Consider the following 19,720-nt stretch of genomic DNA (forward strand, 5'->3'; position numbering starts at 1 on the left):
TTGCCCTGACTTCATTTTTTTATATCAATACAACTTTATTTTTTTAAATTAAAAGAATTTTTATTAAAGTATAGTTGTTTTACAATGTTGTGTTAGTTTCAGGTGTACAGCAAAGTGATTCAGTTATACACATGTATACATACATATAAATTCCTTTTCATATTCTTTTCCATTACAGGTTATTACAAGGTAATGAGTATAGTTCCCTGTGCTATACAGTAGGTCCTTGCTGTTTATCTATTTTATTTTAAAATTTTTTCTTAACACCTTTATTGTGGTACCTATCACTTTAATTTTAAGTAAGTAGTTTACAATGTAGAAATTAGATGGAATTTAGATGACATTCTTTCCTCCAGGTTTCTAAATTCCTATTATTTCAGAAATAATCTATCATTTTCTGAGAAAAACATTTGCCATTTAGTTTAAGTCATTTTTTATTCTTCCTTAAGCACAAATACCATAAGTAAGATGATTTCATCTGAACTCACCTGTCCTTCTAATAGTTCACCATCTTCATCTTTAACTTGTCCATTTATCAAATAAACACCATTTTCTATTTGCTTGGCCCAGCATGCAAGTCCATTCTTAAAAGAAATACAACATGGGTATCTTTTAGATATAATGCCATTTCAGTTAAACTCCCTCGAGTCTACTTTTTTCCACTGAAACACTGAAATATTAAAAATCCCTAAGTATCAGTAATATGGTGTTTAAATTCAGTATCATAAACAACAAAAAAGTATATCTCCAATTTTTGGCACCTTACTCATATTTAATAATAGTTTTCCTAATCTTTATCCCAAACTAACATTTATATCACATACTTAGGAGGCTTAATTACTATAGCCAAAAAAATTCAATAATTTCCATTATCTTAAAAAAAAGTGAGAAAAGAGCCTCAAATATATAAAGTAGTATTAAAGAGGAAAAAATAAGCAAGCTCCATTTAACTTCTTCATCAGGAAAAAAGAAGAGAGATGAGATTGAACAAAAGAATGGTACAGAAATACAAAAAAGAACTGGAAGATGGAAAACAAAACTAAAGACCAAGAAAAAGCAAAAAGACCAAACTATATCTTTTTACATAATTATATTTTACAATATACATAACTATATATTAATAAACAAATATTTATAGAACACTCATTATGCTGAATACATTAGTATGATGACTTTGTCCCCCCTCTAAATTTCTAATCTGGCTGGAGTAATAAATTGGTTACCCATAACAGTATTATTTTAATTAAAATGCAATTTTTGAGGATGATAAAATGAATGGCATAGACAATCAGAATAAAGGCAGATTATCTATTCTGCAATCATTAAAGAAAACTCATTTTAGCCTGATACCTTTGTATTTTTCTCCAGAGTATAGGTGACTGAGGTAGTAGAGAGTGGGACATGAATATTAATATAAACTGTACACTCTAAAGAAAGCCATGAAGCTGACAGTCCATTTTGATACTTCCAGTCTGCTGGTTTTGCAGAACTCTTTGGTAAAGGGGGAAAAACAAAACATGTGACTTAGATCAATAAAACATCATAAAATGTACAACCTAATTACTCACACAAGCTGTTATCTAAACATATTTGGCCAAATTCCTTCATTAAAGGGAAACAGGTTACAACTAAAAAATAAAGCATACATTAAAAGTTCAGTATTCTTCAGCACATCCCAGGCAATCTTGACAACTCCCTCCCCCAGCAAAAGGCTTATTTAAAATTCTGGCAAGTCCTCCGGTCCTCTAGTTCTCATTTGTAGCTTCAATCCAGTGACAATTCTGAAGCTTCTGATGTGGAATTAATAATCACTGAGTGACTACTAGGTGACAGACATCCTCCTTTCTGTTCCTTCCCTGCTACCAGAATCCTGCAGTTACTTTTTCACATTGCTCTTCAGACACTACCAAAATGTTAGTGTGGATTCTGCTGAATACAGACAGCTTGTTTACTAGGCACTGTCGCTACCACAAGCCTAGACACTTTTACTACCAGCCTTTTAAATATAATACTAAACACATCAACAAGGTAGCAAGAGCTTAACAAAAAATTTTAACAATAAAAAATATAAAATTTCCTTGCCTTCAGTGAAATTAATCATATTTCAAAATAAAAAAACTACAGGTGGTTGTGGACATCAGTAGGAAATGATAGCATTGCAAATTATTAAAACTAAGAATTGAATTTTATTTAAAAATAGTTTGCAACACAGAAAAATCTTTTCTTACCTTTGGATCAAGGACATCATAAGTTCGACAAAATATTCTTTACTAATTAAGGACAGAAATAACAATAGCAAAAAAAAAAAGCAATTCTAGATAATATAAAAGAAAATAAACCATCAAAAATAAAAATGAAGTAAATGCATCCAAGAGTTTTTACAAAATCATACCACTTCATACACTTCAAGATACGTATACACGTATATGTGTGTTTCAACAAATATATATGTATATGAATTTCTCTGACTATAATACTACTAATACTTCTGGTATTCTAAACTACTTCCTACTGCTTATAAATCCTGCTAATTACAACGAACAGAATGAAAGGTCTTAGAAAATTTTCCTCAAATACACACCCTCTACAACAAATAGGAGTGCTGTTTTGAATGAAGTCAAGCCTGGGAACATTTATTGGGTCAAGGGGTCTGTGCATGAAACTTTCTAAGAAAGACCAAAGGAGTTAAAAGCCCAGCTTCTGCAGGAAAGATCAAGTTTTGAATCTTCGTTTTTGCAAGTCCTAATTTGTTGGGTCCTTTCATTGCTTGGTGAGGCTGCCTCATGCTTGGGAGGTACTTGCTTGGCAATATTTAGAGGAAAGAAGCTCAGAAGGCCCTATAACTGGCTTTTAGTGTCCCTTGTTGTTGGCCAAAGACATAAAAATTTCCTGGATGTCCTAAAACTGTCCAGCCCAGTACATCTGTGCTTTGAATTGAGCATTTATCTATAGGAACTGGAGGTGAGTAAATAAAAGCATTACTTTGCCTAAACTGTACCTCTCTGTAGGAGATCTATTATATTTCAACGTACAGGGGTAGACAGCTGGTAAAGAGTTCAGAATCTCCAGTCCTTGCTACCTCTCTCAAACCCTTACAACCCTCAGACATGATTAACAACTATTATTACTATTATTATTAGCAGTCCTAATTACGTGTTATTTACAGAAAAACTTACAAACTAAGTCTGTTTTTTAAATGATGATTTAAATAAATGGGGGAAAAACTTGCAGGAACACTATTTTGTATCATATACTTTAGAACATAAACACCTGAATAAAAGATACTTCTTTGTAGAAGAGCAAATGTGAAGTGTCACTCGTTCTGAGACCTCCTCCTCTGTGAAATTCCACAGTCTCTTTTTATTCATGGATTTTTCCACAGCAAATACTAACTGAAAGAGAGGAATTACAGTAATTAAATGTAAAATAAAAGAAGAGAATGCAGAAAAAGACAATCATAATATCCCTAAGCTCCCATGTAGATTCAAAATTTCATGATTCTATCATTAAATTTTCTTTTCTTCAAAAGAAAGAGTGAAATTGATTTTTAGGGATATATAAAAAGTGGGTATTAAATAGAAAAATATAATTCACTATCATCATAATTAACTGGACATGATTCGGGGGCAACCGACATTTAAGTGAAGTATAGAATAAAGACTTTATTTTTATTAGAATGAGAAGTGACAAGTGATTTTTAACCTGCAAAAATACAGCATGTCACTCATTTGACATTTCTTATTTAAATGTCACCAAAAAATGTAAGGTAATATATACGGGCACATAAAATATAGCAAGAACGTAAATTATAAGAGAAAAAAATCAGAAATAGTGACATAAATTTATGCCACATGTAAGAATCATAAAAAATGCATACTTGATATGGGGATAGGGGTCATAAATTTGACTCAAAGCTTTCTAAAAATAATGTGCACAGAGAAACCTAATCTGTTACCTAATTCACATGGCCTATAAGGTGAAAACAATTGATCAGAAGAGGCACAACTTTCTTCATAATAATATCAAAAGATAATTCTTCAAAGACAATATTATGTAATATAATGAACAAAGTTCTTAACAGTGACCTTACGGGAGAGTGACAAGTTTTATAAGGTTATTTCATATAGTGTCCCTCAATGCAGGCCAATGGAAACAAAGTTAGATAACTAAAACACTACAATTTGTGTTTAACTCTTATATGCTTCTTAGAAACAAAAGAGATATAAAAAGCAAAAAGAAGGAGGACCTAACTCTCTCTCTCTAGCGCTGAGCCCACATTCATTCCATTCAATCCAGCACCAACCACAAAAAGATACACAGCCAAACTATTAAATACACACATATTAAGATTACATTTGAAAATGCCAAAGAGGATGGACAATTGTGAAAGACATACATTTGTTTAAAATGGTAAAAATGGCAGAAGGTTAAATAACTTTTCAGGGAAGGGATGAACACCATTTTCGTCCCTTATTCTCATAGGTATAAATATCAAAGGTTTGAAGGTGGGATATTTGACAGGAGATGTGGTTACAAACTGGAAGAATCTGGAGCACCTGGATTCTTAGCTGTAAACTTTTCACTAGAAAAAGGTTTTTTTGGGATTCTGTGTGGTTTTGTACTTCTCAAGATTATGAGGTCCCGTTCTCTCTTGGGGTGAGAAGCAACTTTTTGAAGGCTAATTTGGATCCTGAATACTAAAAAAGATGAAAGTCTGCTGCACAGAGTTTGCTTTAGGTTTGGGCTTAGGGGGAAACAGCCTGGGGGCCCTCATATTTACTTCTAAACTATGTTACTCAACTGACTGATACAGGAATTAAACAAAAAGCAAGGGATTCATGATAGATACTCTGTCCAGGAATAAACAATAGTGTCCGACTGTTGTTACTTTATGTCCTGAGAGAAATGAAGAGGTAAAGAATTACAAAACCCATTAATTTCACATTATAGCAATCATTTGGGACTAAGTGGACACTCTAGTAGAATACTGCTGTTGCACAAGAAAAATGCTAAACTATTACAATGTTTCACAATAGCAAAAAAATTATCTTTGAAAGTAAAGAATATTTTAAAATTCATAGCTTTGATTAAAAATATAAATACTGACATGTATTACACTCAAGAGATCAAGCAACTGGGAGGGAAACGCTGTTTCAACATAATCCCAGAATAAAGCATTAATCTAAATATGCCTAGGATCACTGTTTACATGTATAATCAACTAAGATAAGATGCAACTGTAAAGTTTTTGGTATTTCAGACTTACTCTACGGAGGGTATTTTGAAATTCATTTCCCATTTCCAAAGTTGTAATAATAAATACTCCAAGAAGTAAAAGTCCCCCTGGTAGCATTCTGGATACCTAAAATAGAAATATAGTATTAGCCAATATAAGCATCTGACATTATATGCAATCCTCTCTGCCTGAGAAGCTAAATAATAAACCGGCAAATGCCTACCTAGTACCAACAATATGCATAGCATTGAGGTAGAGGCTTTGAAAAAATGGTTAAAATATTGAGAAACAGATGATAACCAAGATGAATGAGGTGTCATTATGCACATAATCTAAACTACTTTATAAGTAAAGTCATTTAATAACAATACCCTTCAGCTACATCAATAAATGAACTCCTTTCTCATAAGATCAAAGACTGAAATACCTTCTAAATTATTCAATGACTTCCACTATCAGCTAAATAAAGCACAAATTTTATCTTAGACTGGTATTCTAGACTCTCTAAAGTCTGGCTGATCTGATGTTCAGAGTCTTATCTGATACTACTTTTTATGAAATACTCAAGTATCAGTCAAAACTCCTCACTGTTCTCCATACACATGACGAGGCTTTCTAACTCTACACCGTCACTCAAGATGCTCCCTCAGCCTGAACTGACTTGTTCTTATACGTCTACACGTCTGAACTCTACTGAATACCTCCGAGTCAGCTGGAGGGAGCTGCCTTCCCTGAACCTTTGATCTCTGAACTCCTACAGGACTTCAGTGTAGTTTTCACATGAACCTGTATTATGATTATTTGTGTACCTTCCTAGTTGATCTGGGAGCTCGTTAAGGGAAGAGGTTGATTCTCAGCTACCTTCGTATCCCTGTAATATTCAGCAGAGTCTGGGATTTGAACAGAGGAAGTGCAACTTGAAAATCCACTGTTTCCTATTGCTTAGGTTTGTATCAATTTTTAAAATGTATTTATTGATATTAAGCATTTATAATATTTCCAGTTTTTTTCTTTAGTCTAAAATAATATTGGTTAAAAATCCTAGCAAGTTTCTGTGTTCACAGGATTATCTGTTTAGGACAAATCTCTTGAGGTGGATAACTAGGTTAAAAAGTTATACATATTTTTAAGGTTTTTGATACATACTACCAGTTGTCCTTCATAGGAAATCTGTTATTTCCCTTCCATATGATGCGGCCAGTTTTACATGCCACATGGACTTCTTTCTACCATTTATACAAAGAGATCAGAGTGCTTTGGTTATCTTTTGTGCACTTACTGTATAAGCAAACTGATGACAAAGTCAAGTCTTCAGAAAATTATATATCATAGTCTAATCCCTAATATATTTGCATTGTTTCTGCTGATGGTTCTCTCTGTTTTCATAAGTTCTATTTACTCTAGTAATACAAGTTTGACATAAAGAATAATGTTTTCGTATTTAGCATGAGGGACCTGTGTATCTTTTCAAAATCATCAACAAATAAAATTAACCATTTCTTTCTAGAGGCAAAAAGGTCATCTACTTTGCTACATAAATTTTATGCTTGTGTGTATATTTGCAAATAGATTAGACATAAATATAGATAAACAGATATAATTTTATAGAAGGCCAAAAGCAAAATTAGAGTAGAAAGTTATTTACATATCAATGGGAATTTAAATTTAAAATAGTTAATATTGCAATAGAAGATAGTATTAAATATTTCTTGGATTATTTTTTAAATAACTATATACTGTCCCTCATCGCAAACACAGATAAACACGTGTGTGTGTTTGAAGACTTAAAGTTAATTGGAGAAGGAAATAATTCTATTTTTACCTTACTCTAACTTTCTTTACTGGATAATATAATCCATTCAATAACTACTTTTAAGTGAATTTACTCATCATTCCCTCCCACCCAGCCCCAAATCTCTATTCCTTGTGTAAAGGCAACACCATCTTCCTAGACACTCAGGAATGAAAATCTCAGTAACCTTTAGCTACTCTCTAACAATCTCTCTTTACTTCCAATCCACTTGGTCACTAAATCATCTTGATATCAGCTCTTTCTCAGAAATGTTTTGGCAGTGAAGTTTCAGCCCACTGCACTGGTTTGTTTATTCATGTATTTGTTTATCCAGTAGTTTGGAGTTCTCATCATAAACCACAGAAATACTATGCTTGGCACTAAGAATACAGCCATAAACAAAACAGATGTGATCCCTGTCCTCACAAAGCTAAGAGTCTTGTTTGGGCTCACGTTATCTCTTTTTGAACTATTACTGTAACTCTTGTTTTCTGCTCTCTCTCCAGTCTCTCTACTCTTTATTTATACTGCACCAAGGCACTGAAATTTCTTTCTCAATTACTGGCAGATCAGTCCTTCTCAAAATAGGCAGCTCTGAAGGTCGACCATAGAACTACCCACCAGCTACCAAATAAACTCCTCACTTCCTAGGGCGGCACTCCAAAACCAGCCATACACTGCCCCGTGCATTCTTATGTCCAAAAGCATTCTTTTATATTCACAGTGCCTCAGTCATACCCAATTGCTTGCTATCCTCCTAATGTACCTTTAACTTTCATGCCTTCAGTTCATGTATCCATACTGTCCTTTGTGCATTCAATGTGCTCCCCGACTTCTACTAGCAAAGTCTTATTCATCTTTCAAGTTCAGAGCCTTCTGTGATGCTGTTAGAATTCAACAACCAGCAGATATCTCATCATTCCCTACTATATATTCCTATAGTACTTTTCTACTTTTACCTCATTTCTCTCACAATTGATTTTGGTAATATTATCTTCCACTTCAGTTAAAATATAAATTTTGAGAACATTAAAAAAAATTAACCATCATTTTTTTTTCCTCAGCAGCTAGATTAAGTGTTTAAAACAATCTGACCAGCAACAATATTATCAATAATTAGTATTATATTAAAGAAAAATTGGAAATAAGCTAAATGACTAATAATAGGAGATGGGTTAAAAAACACAATAGGAAAAAAGTTAACAATGGAAAAGCATAACATAGAAGATCAAAGGCTTTCAAGTCACACTTCCTGTGTTCAAATCCCAGTTTCACTACCGATTATGTAAACTTGAGTGGATTACTTACCTTCAAGTAACAGAACGCTTTAAAAAAAAAAAAAAACTAGATACATATAATCAACAAATAAAAATATAATCATGAGTAAAACAGAATTGAAAATACTTTTTTTGATATACTATGCAAGTTTTGAAAACTTAAGAATGAGTACTCTGAAATTCTAGTATAGTAACTTAAGGATAAAGGGCTTGTATTTTATTAGTCAATAAACACAAACAATCATATAAAGAGAAAAACATGATGACCTGGTTGGCATGTTCTGTGGCCCATTCTTCATCCAAGTTATCCAACTTTGCTTTGGAATGTTTGGGGCTCTCACTTTGTTCCTCTTTGGGTGGTGTTCTAGTGGCGAGAATCACATAATCCTTTTGTGAAGAACACTTAAAAACAAATCAGAAAAGCTTATTAGGGTGATATCTGAGGGAGGAATGCAACGCCCTTAAAAGATGCAAAAACTGAGCAATATTTATAGGAGCTTAAATTGTTAATATCTACATTATAATGGAATCTACAAGGAAACTAATTTTCATAGGTAGTCTTACAACATTTCCTTCACATGTTATTTATCTTTTAATGTACTTAAAAATCAGCTCCTTATTTATTTGGGCATCCTGAATGTGAATTACATAGTGGTCCTTAAAAATGGCTTAACGGATGAATGAATGAACTGCGTTTAAACTCAAAGATACCAAGCTTGATCAATTTTCTAGTTATATTTACCTTCTAAATAATTTGAACAGATTAGATGGCTCAGAAAATATAAAAACTCAGCAAAATAAAGCAACAAATGACCTTGTACATCTTACTTTCACTGAAACAATGACAGTAGGGAATTGCAGAAAAACAAGGGTATGTGGGACACACAACTGAAGTGATATCAGATTTATGTTTCTCAGTTTTAATAGCAATTAAATGGTAATCAAAAGTGGGAAACCTAAAGATAAATTAAGGAAACATTTAACAGCTCAGTCTCGTAGTGAAAATTTCCTATAAAGAAAGAGTAAAACTACAAGTTAGCACGATGTTATCCTTACTTATGATCTGAAATTCGCTTCATCCTGGACCAGAAAATAAAGGAAGAGAAATTACTTCAATAAAAGTTATTTCCAGAAAGTTACATGCAAATGTGCACACAGGAAAAGGTAGGTGTTGATTAAGAAAGCTCTTTCTATTCATAAAAGAAACAAACAAACAAAAAACTGACCCTGGGAGTAGGAAACAGGCAAACTTGAAAGCCTGAGGAGGAGGAGAGAAAAGTGATGAACCCTGGAATCAAGAGAAAGAAGTATGTAGAACACTGGAAGGAATGGAAAGGCAGCATTAAGCTCAATGGAAGTCTCCCCTAAATTGTGGGAGATTTATTTGTAAGAGGGTGGTTTTATTGAGCTCTAGAGAGAGTCTATGTCCCAATAGTTTTATTTGCTACTAGGCCTCAAAATCAAACCCTGGTCCAAAGCACACTCTCTTCTAAATAGTGTTTAGATGGAAGCAGCCAGTTTGTCTGTATGACTCTCCTTTTTTTGTTGCTGTGTACTGCTGACCAGTCTTCTCTGCTGATTAAGACATTCTTCCTTCAATCGTAATAAATCAGAGGTTGCTTTTATTTTTTAAAGGTAACTTCCATTTTGTGTTAATTTTTAAAGCTTAATTCTAAGAGGGAAACAAAGTTTGTCTAATTTCCAAATTTCTCCTAATTCTTTTCCCTTCCTCTCCATTGAAATCTACATTTTAAAAAACTCAATAAATGAGTACTATAATGTATAATAAAACATATAACCTACATTTGCTACCAGTCTGGTCTGGTCTGAGATAAGACAAACTAGTAATGGGAATAACACTGTCAGAAGCTACTTTTGTAAAGAATTGGACAACTGCGAATTAAAGATTAAAAAGGAGTAAAAATCACTTTGGAAAAACAATAAAATATAAATAATCTGGTTAGTAAAATTCTAATTTTGGAGTTTCTATATTGTAAGTTACTTTTACATTGTCAAAAGGGAATGTGTTCTGACTCAGGCAAACCTAGGCTGCATTCTTCTTCATTCTATCCCTCCATTCCCTAACTTGAGTATATTGTTAAATGGCATATTTTAACTTTAAACAAACAAGTAATTTGTTTTATCAATAAGTGCACAGGAAAACATACATACCTGTCCTATTAAAAGGCCAGAGACAAAAGACTTCCCTTGGAGATCGATGTTTGAAAGATACTGGCCAACAGTCTCTTCAACAATGTAGGTTCTTCCCATTATTGAGAACTAATTCAATCTCCTAAGTTACAAGAAAAAATATAATGCAATTTTAGGTAAAAAATATAATTTGCAATGTTTCTCTTATGGGGGTAGTACAGAGAGAGTACAGAGTACCTGATACTACCCTGTACCTTGCAGTGATTGCTTATTCAATAGAGTATTCTTTCTTGCAAACTTCAAATGCAGCTTCAGAATTCTCAAGAGTGTTGCAGGAAATGATTACCAATCAACCAGAGTCGACATGAGAGATAAAACCTATTTCCACAAAGAAAAGAACACTAAACTAGTAGTCAACACACCTGATTTATTTAGATCTGCTACCTCTTAGTTGTATCATCTTTGATAATTTACTGATGAGCCCCTCTGGGCTCATTTCTAAGATAGAAAAGATGATAATTTCTGAGTTGCTCAATGGGAGGTAAAGAGAATCAAATTCGTGTATTCAGTAAGCGTACTATGAAGAACTAGCATGTACTGGCAACTGTGCCAAGTGGAATGGCACAAAGATGAATAATATTTGACATTTGCCCTTGAGTAATTCAAGGTACAACAGGAATTATGGAAGTAGATAAACAGCAATGCAATAATAACAAACATTTATATAGCTTCCACTTTGTGTAAGGCATTGTTTCAGTACTTTACATATGGTAACATTTAATATTCACAAAGAAAAACCTCACGAGGTATGGGATATATACATACAACCTTGTTTTATAGATGAAGAAACTGAAACAAAAAAAGGTAATGTAACTTGCCCAAGTGAGTCTCTCCATTAAACTTTTACTAAGGGTAGCTTCTATTCTGCTTTCTCTCCAGTTTGTGGATGAGAATCAGTATACTTCCTTTACTGACTCATGCTCCTTTGATTTGAGTTTCTGTAGCTTAAAACCAAAGATGTTGAAGAAAAGAGCCAGGCAATAATAAATGATGATCTCAAGGAGTTCACATTAAGTGTGGGATACACGAATGTAAAGAGACGATTCCAAAAAGCTATAAAACAGACAGAGACTAAAGAAACACAGTTGCAGCATTTTGAATAGAGGTAATAGTCATTTAAGTCCTGCAAAAAATTCCACTCTTATTCAGTACAACAACAGCCAGGCAACTCTGGATGTGCTGGGGTGGTTTATCTGACACCAGTAAAGTAAACCACCAGTCACAATGATTTTACATGACTCTAAAACTAAAGCCCAGAGAATTGGTTCTAGTTTTAAATGGCCTAGTAGATGCTCTTTTTTTCAAAGAGCCTGTTCAATTTTGTCTCAAAATGCATTAACTTTCTTCCTAGCTCTTTTCTGACAACGATGCAAGTAAATCAGGTTTGCACAATTTTTTTTTTTTGGCTAAGTCTAGAACTGCCTGTCTAAATCATTAATGTCTGTATAAAGTTTTGGCTTTCCACTTTTTACACCTAAGGTATGCATTTCTGTATATTAAACTTTCCTTTACTTAATCATGCTGTTCTACTCCTTTTCCTTCTGCCCTAGATAATTCTTAATTCTTACAAGAAATAACAGTGACAGTTACTCCAAGGTTATGATATGTAACTTCTGATCTTTTTTTCCAAGGGGTCACCTACTAGCCACTTTAATGTGTAAGAAACTGCAATAAGAGGATGAAAATCTTCGGGTTATGAAATCTGGTTGAATGTCGGATATTCTTTTTCTTTAGTGCTCCTTCAAAACTTAAGTGTAGCTAACCATACATTATAGAGGACACTACTAAACATGTAAATCTTATCTTATACAGTTCAAGGTTTTCCTGAAATGCTCTGTATCAGCAGAAGCTTTGCAATTTGTTCAAACACTGACTTGAGACAACTCAACTTTCCTGGACTCTGGCTTCCTAGTCTACAAAATAAAGAATTTGGATCAAAATAGGTCTTAAAACCTATCTAATTTCGGATTCTGTGAGTCCAAGTACAGAACATCTGCATTTTCTAAATGGTAAATCAATAAGGATAATACTGTACCGCACATACCAGCAACCTTAGATTAAGTGCTCATATAAAATATTTTAGGGGGAAAAATATCAACCTTAAGCCCCTTACTGATATTCTCAAAGGTCTGCTACTTTGGGAACTGCAGGGACGACGAAATTAGGAATCCTTTATTTTTCAATAAAGGATTTTAAAAATTATTTTCAAAGAGTAATCAAACGTGAAACAACCTATGGTTTCAGCTTAGAAGTCACAGAATTAGGACCTAGAAACAAGTAGTTCTGTTATTGCGGCAGGGTGAATAGTGGTTTCTAAGAATGTATTTAGAAACTTCTGTTACACCAGTTTTTCAATTTTAACGATACACACGCAAGCCAACATTTTCTACAACGTTATCTTAAAATATAAAAATAAAAGCAATACTCAAGCTCCTCTTGGTTTCTTAAAGTTCTCTTCCTCGAAAATGAATCCAGTTCCTTAAATTTCTGTTGAATCACTGTTACCCACCCCTGCCACCACAAAAAAAAAGCACCTAAATGAGTGTCATAACTGGACTTAAGATGTACAGGAGTGTCCGTCCATATGTTTCCTACACCGTCCCTTTCTTTCCTCCTTGAAAAGGAAGCTCTCTGTGCCCGAGTGCACACAACTCACACACACCACAACTCACACACACACACACACACACACACACCCCTCCGCCCTCAGGCTGACTCACCTGTTCTCACCTGTTCTCAGAACGTGCACGCGTGGCAGACAAATCTGTCGAACCGCCCGTCCGCCTGAGGAGGAGGTTCAGGGTGCAAGTACCAGCCTCCGGGACCAGACTCCAGACAGGTCTCAACTCCACAGCCAATGAATTCATCAGAAAGCGACGGACTTCCCACACCTCACTTCCCACTCCAAACCCGGGGGTCTCTGGAAGCAGGTGGCGCAGATTGATGACGCGCGCGGGCTCCCTCCTTTCACCTCAGCGCCTCAGCCAAAGCGGCTGCGGTCGCCACCCCGCCCCCTTCCGGGCGCCATTGAGAGCGTGGCGGTAGCCCGGCGCCTGCCGTCCGGCCCTGCCGGGACCGATGCCCTCTAGTGGCTCAGTGTCTAGAAGCCGCCAAAGAGGACGACCCATGGCGTCCCGGAGCTTTGACGGTAAGGTCGCCCAGCTCTTCAGGGAGGAGCGTAGGTTGACGAGTACTATGTGGCGCCACCTCGCGGGCAGTGGTAGCGCAGCCCGATAGGAGAGCCGGGGGGCGGGGAGAAAGGAGGAAGCGGAATGGGTGGTGCGGAATGGGGCTTCGCGAAAAGAGATTGAAAAAAAAAAAAAAAGTTTCCCAGAGGCCTGCGCGGCTAGAAGCGGGTGGAAAAGAGGGCCGGAAAGCGGTGTGCACGGCCGGGTCAGAGACCGCCTCTGAACTCAGCTTCCCAGGGTGCACAGCTTCCGGCGGCTGCGCGCGCACTTCGACCGCGGGCGCTGCGGCGCTTCTGGGGCTGCCGCTAACGCAGGACTCGATTTCCCAGGGTCCCGCCGCGGGAGTCTCCGGCGAGCGGGCGCGCGCGAGACCCCGAGTGAGGTGGCAGAGGCGGCCGCCCAGGCTTCTGGGTCGTCTTCTTGGTCTTCGCTTTTCTTCTCCGTGTCTGCTCCGTCGGCCGCTGCCCCCGCGGTCCCCGGGCCGATCGACATGGCGGCTGTGTTGCAGCAAGTCCTGGAGCGCACGGAACTGAACAAGCTGCCTAAGACCGTCCAGAACAAACTTGAAAAGTTCCTCGCTGACCAGCAGTCCGAGATCGATGGCCTGAAGGGGCGGCACGAGAAATTTAAGGTGGAGAGCGGTAAGTGCGGCGCTCTTCCCGCCCTGGTCCCAGGGGGCCGGCCCCGGTGGCTGTGGCTGGTCTCCTCCCCGTGCAGCCTCGCACCGCCTGCGGCTTCACTGTAGCATCGCTCCCCTGGTTGCATGGGCGCCGTAGGCCTTCTCTTAACCGCTCCTCTCACACAGTTTGATACGACGGGGCCTCTTTGTTCGTTTATAAAGTCTGAATCCATATTGAGTTCCATTTTCTTTGTTATTAGGGTGGTCTCACTTAGGGGCACCTAACGTTGCCCGGCAAACAGGAATTGCGAAGATTTGAGTCTGTTTACCCCGGGCTAGGAGTCTGCGACTCTTGACTTTTGTAAGTCTAGGGTACAACGTCTGTATATTGCACGTAAAACGACAGTAATTTCTGCTCTGTTTCTTAGTAGTCAGCATTCAGAGGCCTTGGTCTAATTGATAACTTCCTGCACTTGTTCTGAATGTGTGTCGTTCAGATAATGAACTAGATGTTCACAAAAATGAGTAGGTCCATAAGACCGCGCTGGAAGCACAGTGAACGTGCAGTAAATGTTTACTGTATCAGACTTCTCTCTTAAAGTTGGAATTTGTTAGAAAATATCTTAAGATCTGTTTACAAATACCGGTAATAGACCCTCAAATAAGAAAGTTTTTGACAATAGTGACTTGAACGTCCTTGAACAAAGATTAAGAGCATAGTAATTACCGTTAGTAAAATACAGTTTTTGTTGTGTGTCTTGGTTTACCTGTTGTTTGGAGGGATTGGCACTGGTTTTTGCTAAGTTGATTGAAATCTGAAAAAATTTTCACTTCAAAAAAATAAAGGTAATGATCAAGCAGAATTGACGTTGAAAATTAATTCTCAAATTCCAATTCTGAATATAGCACATTGCAGCCTATTCATTAATGTACACAATAAATATTGAGTGTCTTCTAAGTGCCCATACTTTGCTGAACAGTACACTATCAGTCGCTTCTCTTAGAAAGTTAACACATTTACTTTTAGATAGGTTTAGTAATTTTATAGTTTCAGATATTATTTTAGCTAGTTTAACACAAGCCTTTTTAAAGCAAAGCAGTTTTTAACCTAAATAATTTTTCTCCATTTAATAAATATGTATTTTTAGTTTGCTTTATGCTAAGAAATGTACTGATACATGGAGAAAATACTAAGAGAAGTAAGACATGTTGCCTGCCTTGAAGAAGTTGATAATCTTGTTGATTAGACGGATAAATAGTTTGTTAAAACCCCTTCAGACCTGTTTTTTTTTTTTTGTCATATACATCTAAGACAGTTGGAAATATTAAAGTCCTTTTCAGTGCTCGATCTGTTTATCTTTACTTAAATACTCTTATTTGGAGTGCAGTTCCAATACTATGTTTTAAATTTTAAAATCAAGGTTATTAAAAATAAGTAGCAATATTGACAGTGTGTGTACATGTTTGACTTTGTTTATCTCTCTGACTGTTTGCAGAACAGCAGTACTTTGAGATAGAGAAGAGGCTGTCCCACAGCCAGGAGAGACTTGTGAATGAAACCCGAGAGTGCCAAAGCTTGCGACTTGAGCTAGAGAAGCTCAGTAAGTATTTAATTATATCTTTCTAGTATTCTTGGAAGATTGAGGTCTTCAGATGTTCTTTTGCATGCTTTGGAAACATTTACTTACTGTATATGAAAATACTGATCGTCCTTGTTTTTGTTTATGGTAATATTTTGATTTTTCACTCAGTGGTAAAGACTTTCTAAGAATACAGAGCTTACTGGTCGGGAGGCATGGGTTCTAATTCCGACTGCTTACAAGTTTTTTTTGACATATGTTAATCATAACTGATTACTTCTATAAAATGGCTAGAACCACATGTCCATCTACTTAACAACTGTACAGATCACATGAGGTATGTTTGGAAGCATTTTGGAAAGGCTAAAGTATCATGGAACTGAAAAAAATAATTAAAGAGCATGACTATTTTTATGTTGAAAAATTAAAGCCTATTAGTTCCATAATTGTAGTCATATTTTTAACTGTTACACTTTTTATAAATATTTATGCATCTCAGGATGTAATTTCTTCTTTAAGGCCTAATTTCTGCGAAAGATGAGCAGCTAATTTTTTTCTTAACTAGTTTTCTTATATCATTAAGTCCTAGAAAAGTACACAGGATCTTAAAGATCCTGACATTTCTTGGGAAGATGATGTGTTTTACGTGTTTTGTTTACGACGGAAGAAATAAATGTTAGGAAGATCTTTATAGAGTAGGTGCATAGTATCTGTTACTAGGTGTAGCTGGATTTTAATTTGATTGAAAACGCAGAAAGCTAATAATCAAGTGAATGATTGAAACTTTAAATCTTTTTTAACTGCATCTATACCCATTAGCTATTTGAGTCAAAATTCTTTTCAGCTAATTTTGGCACGTCTCATTTTTAAGACATGTGGTATACCCACAATAGTGTGTATACATGTGTAATGAAGGTATTATTAAGTAGCTAATTCTAGTTCATCATCTGTACATAGTTTTATTTTGGTATAATAAAAAGGTCTGTGGAGCAGTGGTGCTAAAAAAATTTCAGGAAAATGACTGTGATCACAGCTTCTTTTATGAGATCTGGAAAAGGGAGAGTGAGAAGATCGGGAAAAACCTAGACAGACATCTAGTATGCCTTCCTGGGATGTACAGCTGTGTTTATTTTTTTTTAGTTTGTTCTGTATCTGTGAGTTTGGAAAGCAGTAAATAGTATTAAAACAAAATAGAAAATTTAGACTAAGTTAGCAGGTATTTTTAATAAGCCAGTTTAACTTGTTTGAAAGTAATAATAATGTATGTGCTCATTAAATTGTTAGCATATAATATAGATGTGCTTTATTTTTATTTTTTAATTTGGGGGGAGGTAATTAGATTTATTTATTTATTTTTAGAAGAGATACTGGGACTTGAACCTAGGACCTCGTGCATGCTAAACATGCACTCTACCACTTAAGCTATACCCTTCCTCCTATATGTGTTTTAGTAGACGAAAGTTTCAGAAACTATACTCTTCCTAATTACCAGCATGTGTTTAGAAGAGAAGCTGAACCGGGAGATAGCGCATTATGAGCGGAGATTGTGAGACTGAAAATTTAGAATCAAGTATAGCTCTCTTTATGATGATAAACCAGCAGAATTACAATTCTCCGTTACTGTGACTTACTCTGTATACATTTTATATAGTTTAAATGTTATTATTTACTCTCCTGATTTTCTCCTCTTTTACTCAGTTTTTTTATCTGTAAACATAATTCACATTTTGATTGACTTAGAAAATGTCATTGAAAAATAAGGAAGTTGATAATGGCATATGCTGTTTCCTATAAATATTGGCTAGAATGATCACAAATATGATTTTGGAGACAGGATAGTATATTTAAAAATTTGTACTAGAAATACAGTAAGTTTGGGATATACTCATGAATTTGGAATGCAGTGTTGTCCAACTCAGCCTTTCTGAAACTCAGCTTCTTTATTTCAAAATGTATATATGGATGGCAGTTGAATAAAAACTATTATTGCAAGTTTTAAGTTTCTGTGTGTATGTTCATAAAATTCCTTTTATCCAGACAGTCAGCTGAAGGCACTAACTGAGAAAAATAAAGAACTTGAAGTTGCTCAGGATCGCAATATTGCCATTCAGGTAAAAGTTATTCCTGTGAATAAAGCTAATTATGAACATGCTAATTGTGAAGTTTTTTATTACGATTGTGCTTATCGCTTATTTAGTCAATGGGAAGGTGAAACATGTTCAGTTAGGAGAAGCTACTAACAAATGTTAGTAGATATAAATTTCTTTAATAGGATCTTTATGTGTTTCATTGATTGATTGGGTATTCCTTTTACTCCTTAGAGTATGTATTTGTATTTGATATTTAAAAAAACACTTGCTTTTAGCACTGTAGCTATTATAAGTTGTGATTTTAAAAAAAAAAAACTGCATTGTGAGTAAAATGCCATAGAACTTTAAGTAGACATTCATAACATCCACCCCTTACTCACTTTCCATATTCTATATTTATTATTCTATATTTATATTATTTGTTTTATATATTTAATTATTCTATATTCTATATTGATCTACTTATTCTTTATTTATTATTTACTTATATTGATATATAGCTTCTATATTGATTAGTCAACTTAATTTTTCTTATTTAAATGTATTACGCTTACTCCTTTATATGACAGAGCCAGTTTACGAGGGCAAAGGAAGAATTAGAAGCTGAGAAAAGAGACTTAATTAGAACCAATGAGAGACTGTCTCAAGAACTTGAATATTTAACAGGTATGAAGAACTGCCTTAGCCTCTAACTTCACTCTTTTCTTTCTCTTCTAGTAGTGCTAAGATTTAATCCCCAGTGCATTGCTATCAACTGGTGTTCCTTTGTCATAGCTCAGAATACAGTTCGAGTAATATTTTGTTTCTCCTATTCGTTTATCTTTAGATCATCAGCAAAGATTTTAAAATGTGTCTAGACAAGTACACAAATGAAAAACAACTCAGAAGGAATTTGAACTAAGGTTTACATGCAGAGATACTTCATTACAATGTTATTTGTAATATCAAATTGAAAACAGTTTAAATGTTCAGCTGTAGAAGCTGAACTCCTTTGCTTTATACAGATACCTTGCTGGTATAAGCTGTCCACAAGCATTCAATATAAGGACCTAAAAGGAGAACACATATTTAAAAGAATAGGCTGAAGGAGTAAGAAACAAGAATATAAGATATTTAAACATAGGATATTGTGTGTAATACAGCTGATGCGTTAAAGTGAATGTGACTCTTAAGCAGTTTAATGGTACCAGGTTCGCTGGTTCCTTTTTATAAGATTTTTGTGAATTTTTATTTCTACTGAAGGAAGAGTTTTCAAGTATTTGTTACTATGCAGTAATATTCAGTTGGGTAACTATGCTTTTCTAGTCTCAGAAAAAAGTTACTTCAAAGTATTTGTTAATGGTGTTGATCAACTAGGGGGTAGGTAGAATTAAGTTTTTTCATAAAAACTTTGATGTAAGAATATAAAAAAATTGAGCGTGTGTATCATGGTTGTTTTGAGTATAAAGTTTTGATATGTATTACTGCTTTTTAACTTAACAAATGGCTAATTTGTGAAATTATAATAGACCTTTGGGTAATGTCAGGAAAATTAATGTTAATGTTGTGTATTTAGCTTTAGATACTGCATTTAAAAGAAGATAACCAAATATGTATTTTAGTTGAATGCAAGGAATTGGCTTCTTTATCATCTACTTATTAAAATTAAATTTATTACTAACTGTGGCAGAATCAAGTTAAAATGGAGTTGAAGGCTACTTACTTTGTATTAAATGTTTATAGTCCTA

At 35.1% G+C, this 19,720-nt stretch overlaps 2 protein-coding genes across 4 annotated transcripts in view; one reads left to right on the forward strand and one right to left on the reverse strand.

Annotated features, from left to right (window-relative positions):
• The window catches only part of ODR4 (odr-4 GPCR localization factor homolog), a 35,383-nt gene extending 21,939 nt beyond the window's left edge, over positions 1-13,444 (reverse strand). For 2 of the 3 annotated variants that reach the window (XM_032466480.1, XM_014560017.2), the window contains exons 1-8: positions 13,237-13,444; positions 10,478-10,598; positions 8,573-8,707; positions 5,267-5,362; positions 3,286-3,392; positions 2,229-2,265; positions 1,351-1,491; positions 489-584 (exon numbers count right to left, since the gene is read on the reverse strand). In XM_032466480.1, coding sequence (XP_032322371.1) covers positions 489-584; positions 1,351-1,491; positions 2,229-2,265; positions 3,286-3,392; positions 5,267-5,362; positions 8,573-8,707; positions 10,478-10,576 — 711 coding nt within the window. In that variant the 5' untranslated portion in view covers positions 10,577-10,598; positions 13,237-13,444. The remainder of the gene's footprint in view (positions 1-488; positions 585-1,350; positions 1,492-2,228; positions 2,266-3,285; positions 3,393-5,266; positions 5,363-8,572; positions 8,708-10,477; positions 10,599-13,236) is intronic. The other variant, XM_014560018.2, reaches the window with a different exon arrangement.
• A 100-nt stretch (positions 13,445-13,544) lies between these two features.
• Positions 13,545-19,720, forward strand: part of TPR (translocated promoter region, nuclear basket protein) — a 52,547-nt gene continuing 46,371 nt past the window's right edge. Inside the window, 5 exon segments of the mRNA XM_006185540.2 lie at positions 13,545-13,664; positions 14,034-14,345; positions 15,820-15,924; positions 17,941-18,014; positions 18,563-18,659. Of these exon segments, the coding sequence (XP_006185602.2) occupies positions 13,595-13,664; positions 14,034-14,345; positions 15,820-15,924; positions 17,941-18,014; positions 18,563-18,659 (658 nt within the window). The 5' untranslated portion in view covers positions 13,545-13,594.

The sequence above is a fragment of the Camelus ferus genome, chromosome 23, assembly GCF_009834535.1.
Source record: "Camelus ferus isolate YT-003-E chromosome 23, BCGSAC_Cfer_1.0, whole genome shotgun sequence".
NCBI classification, from domain to species: domain Eukaryota; kingdom Metazoa; phylum Chordata; class Mammalia; order Artiodactyla; family Camelidae; genus Camelus; species Camelus ferus.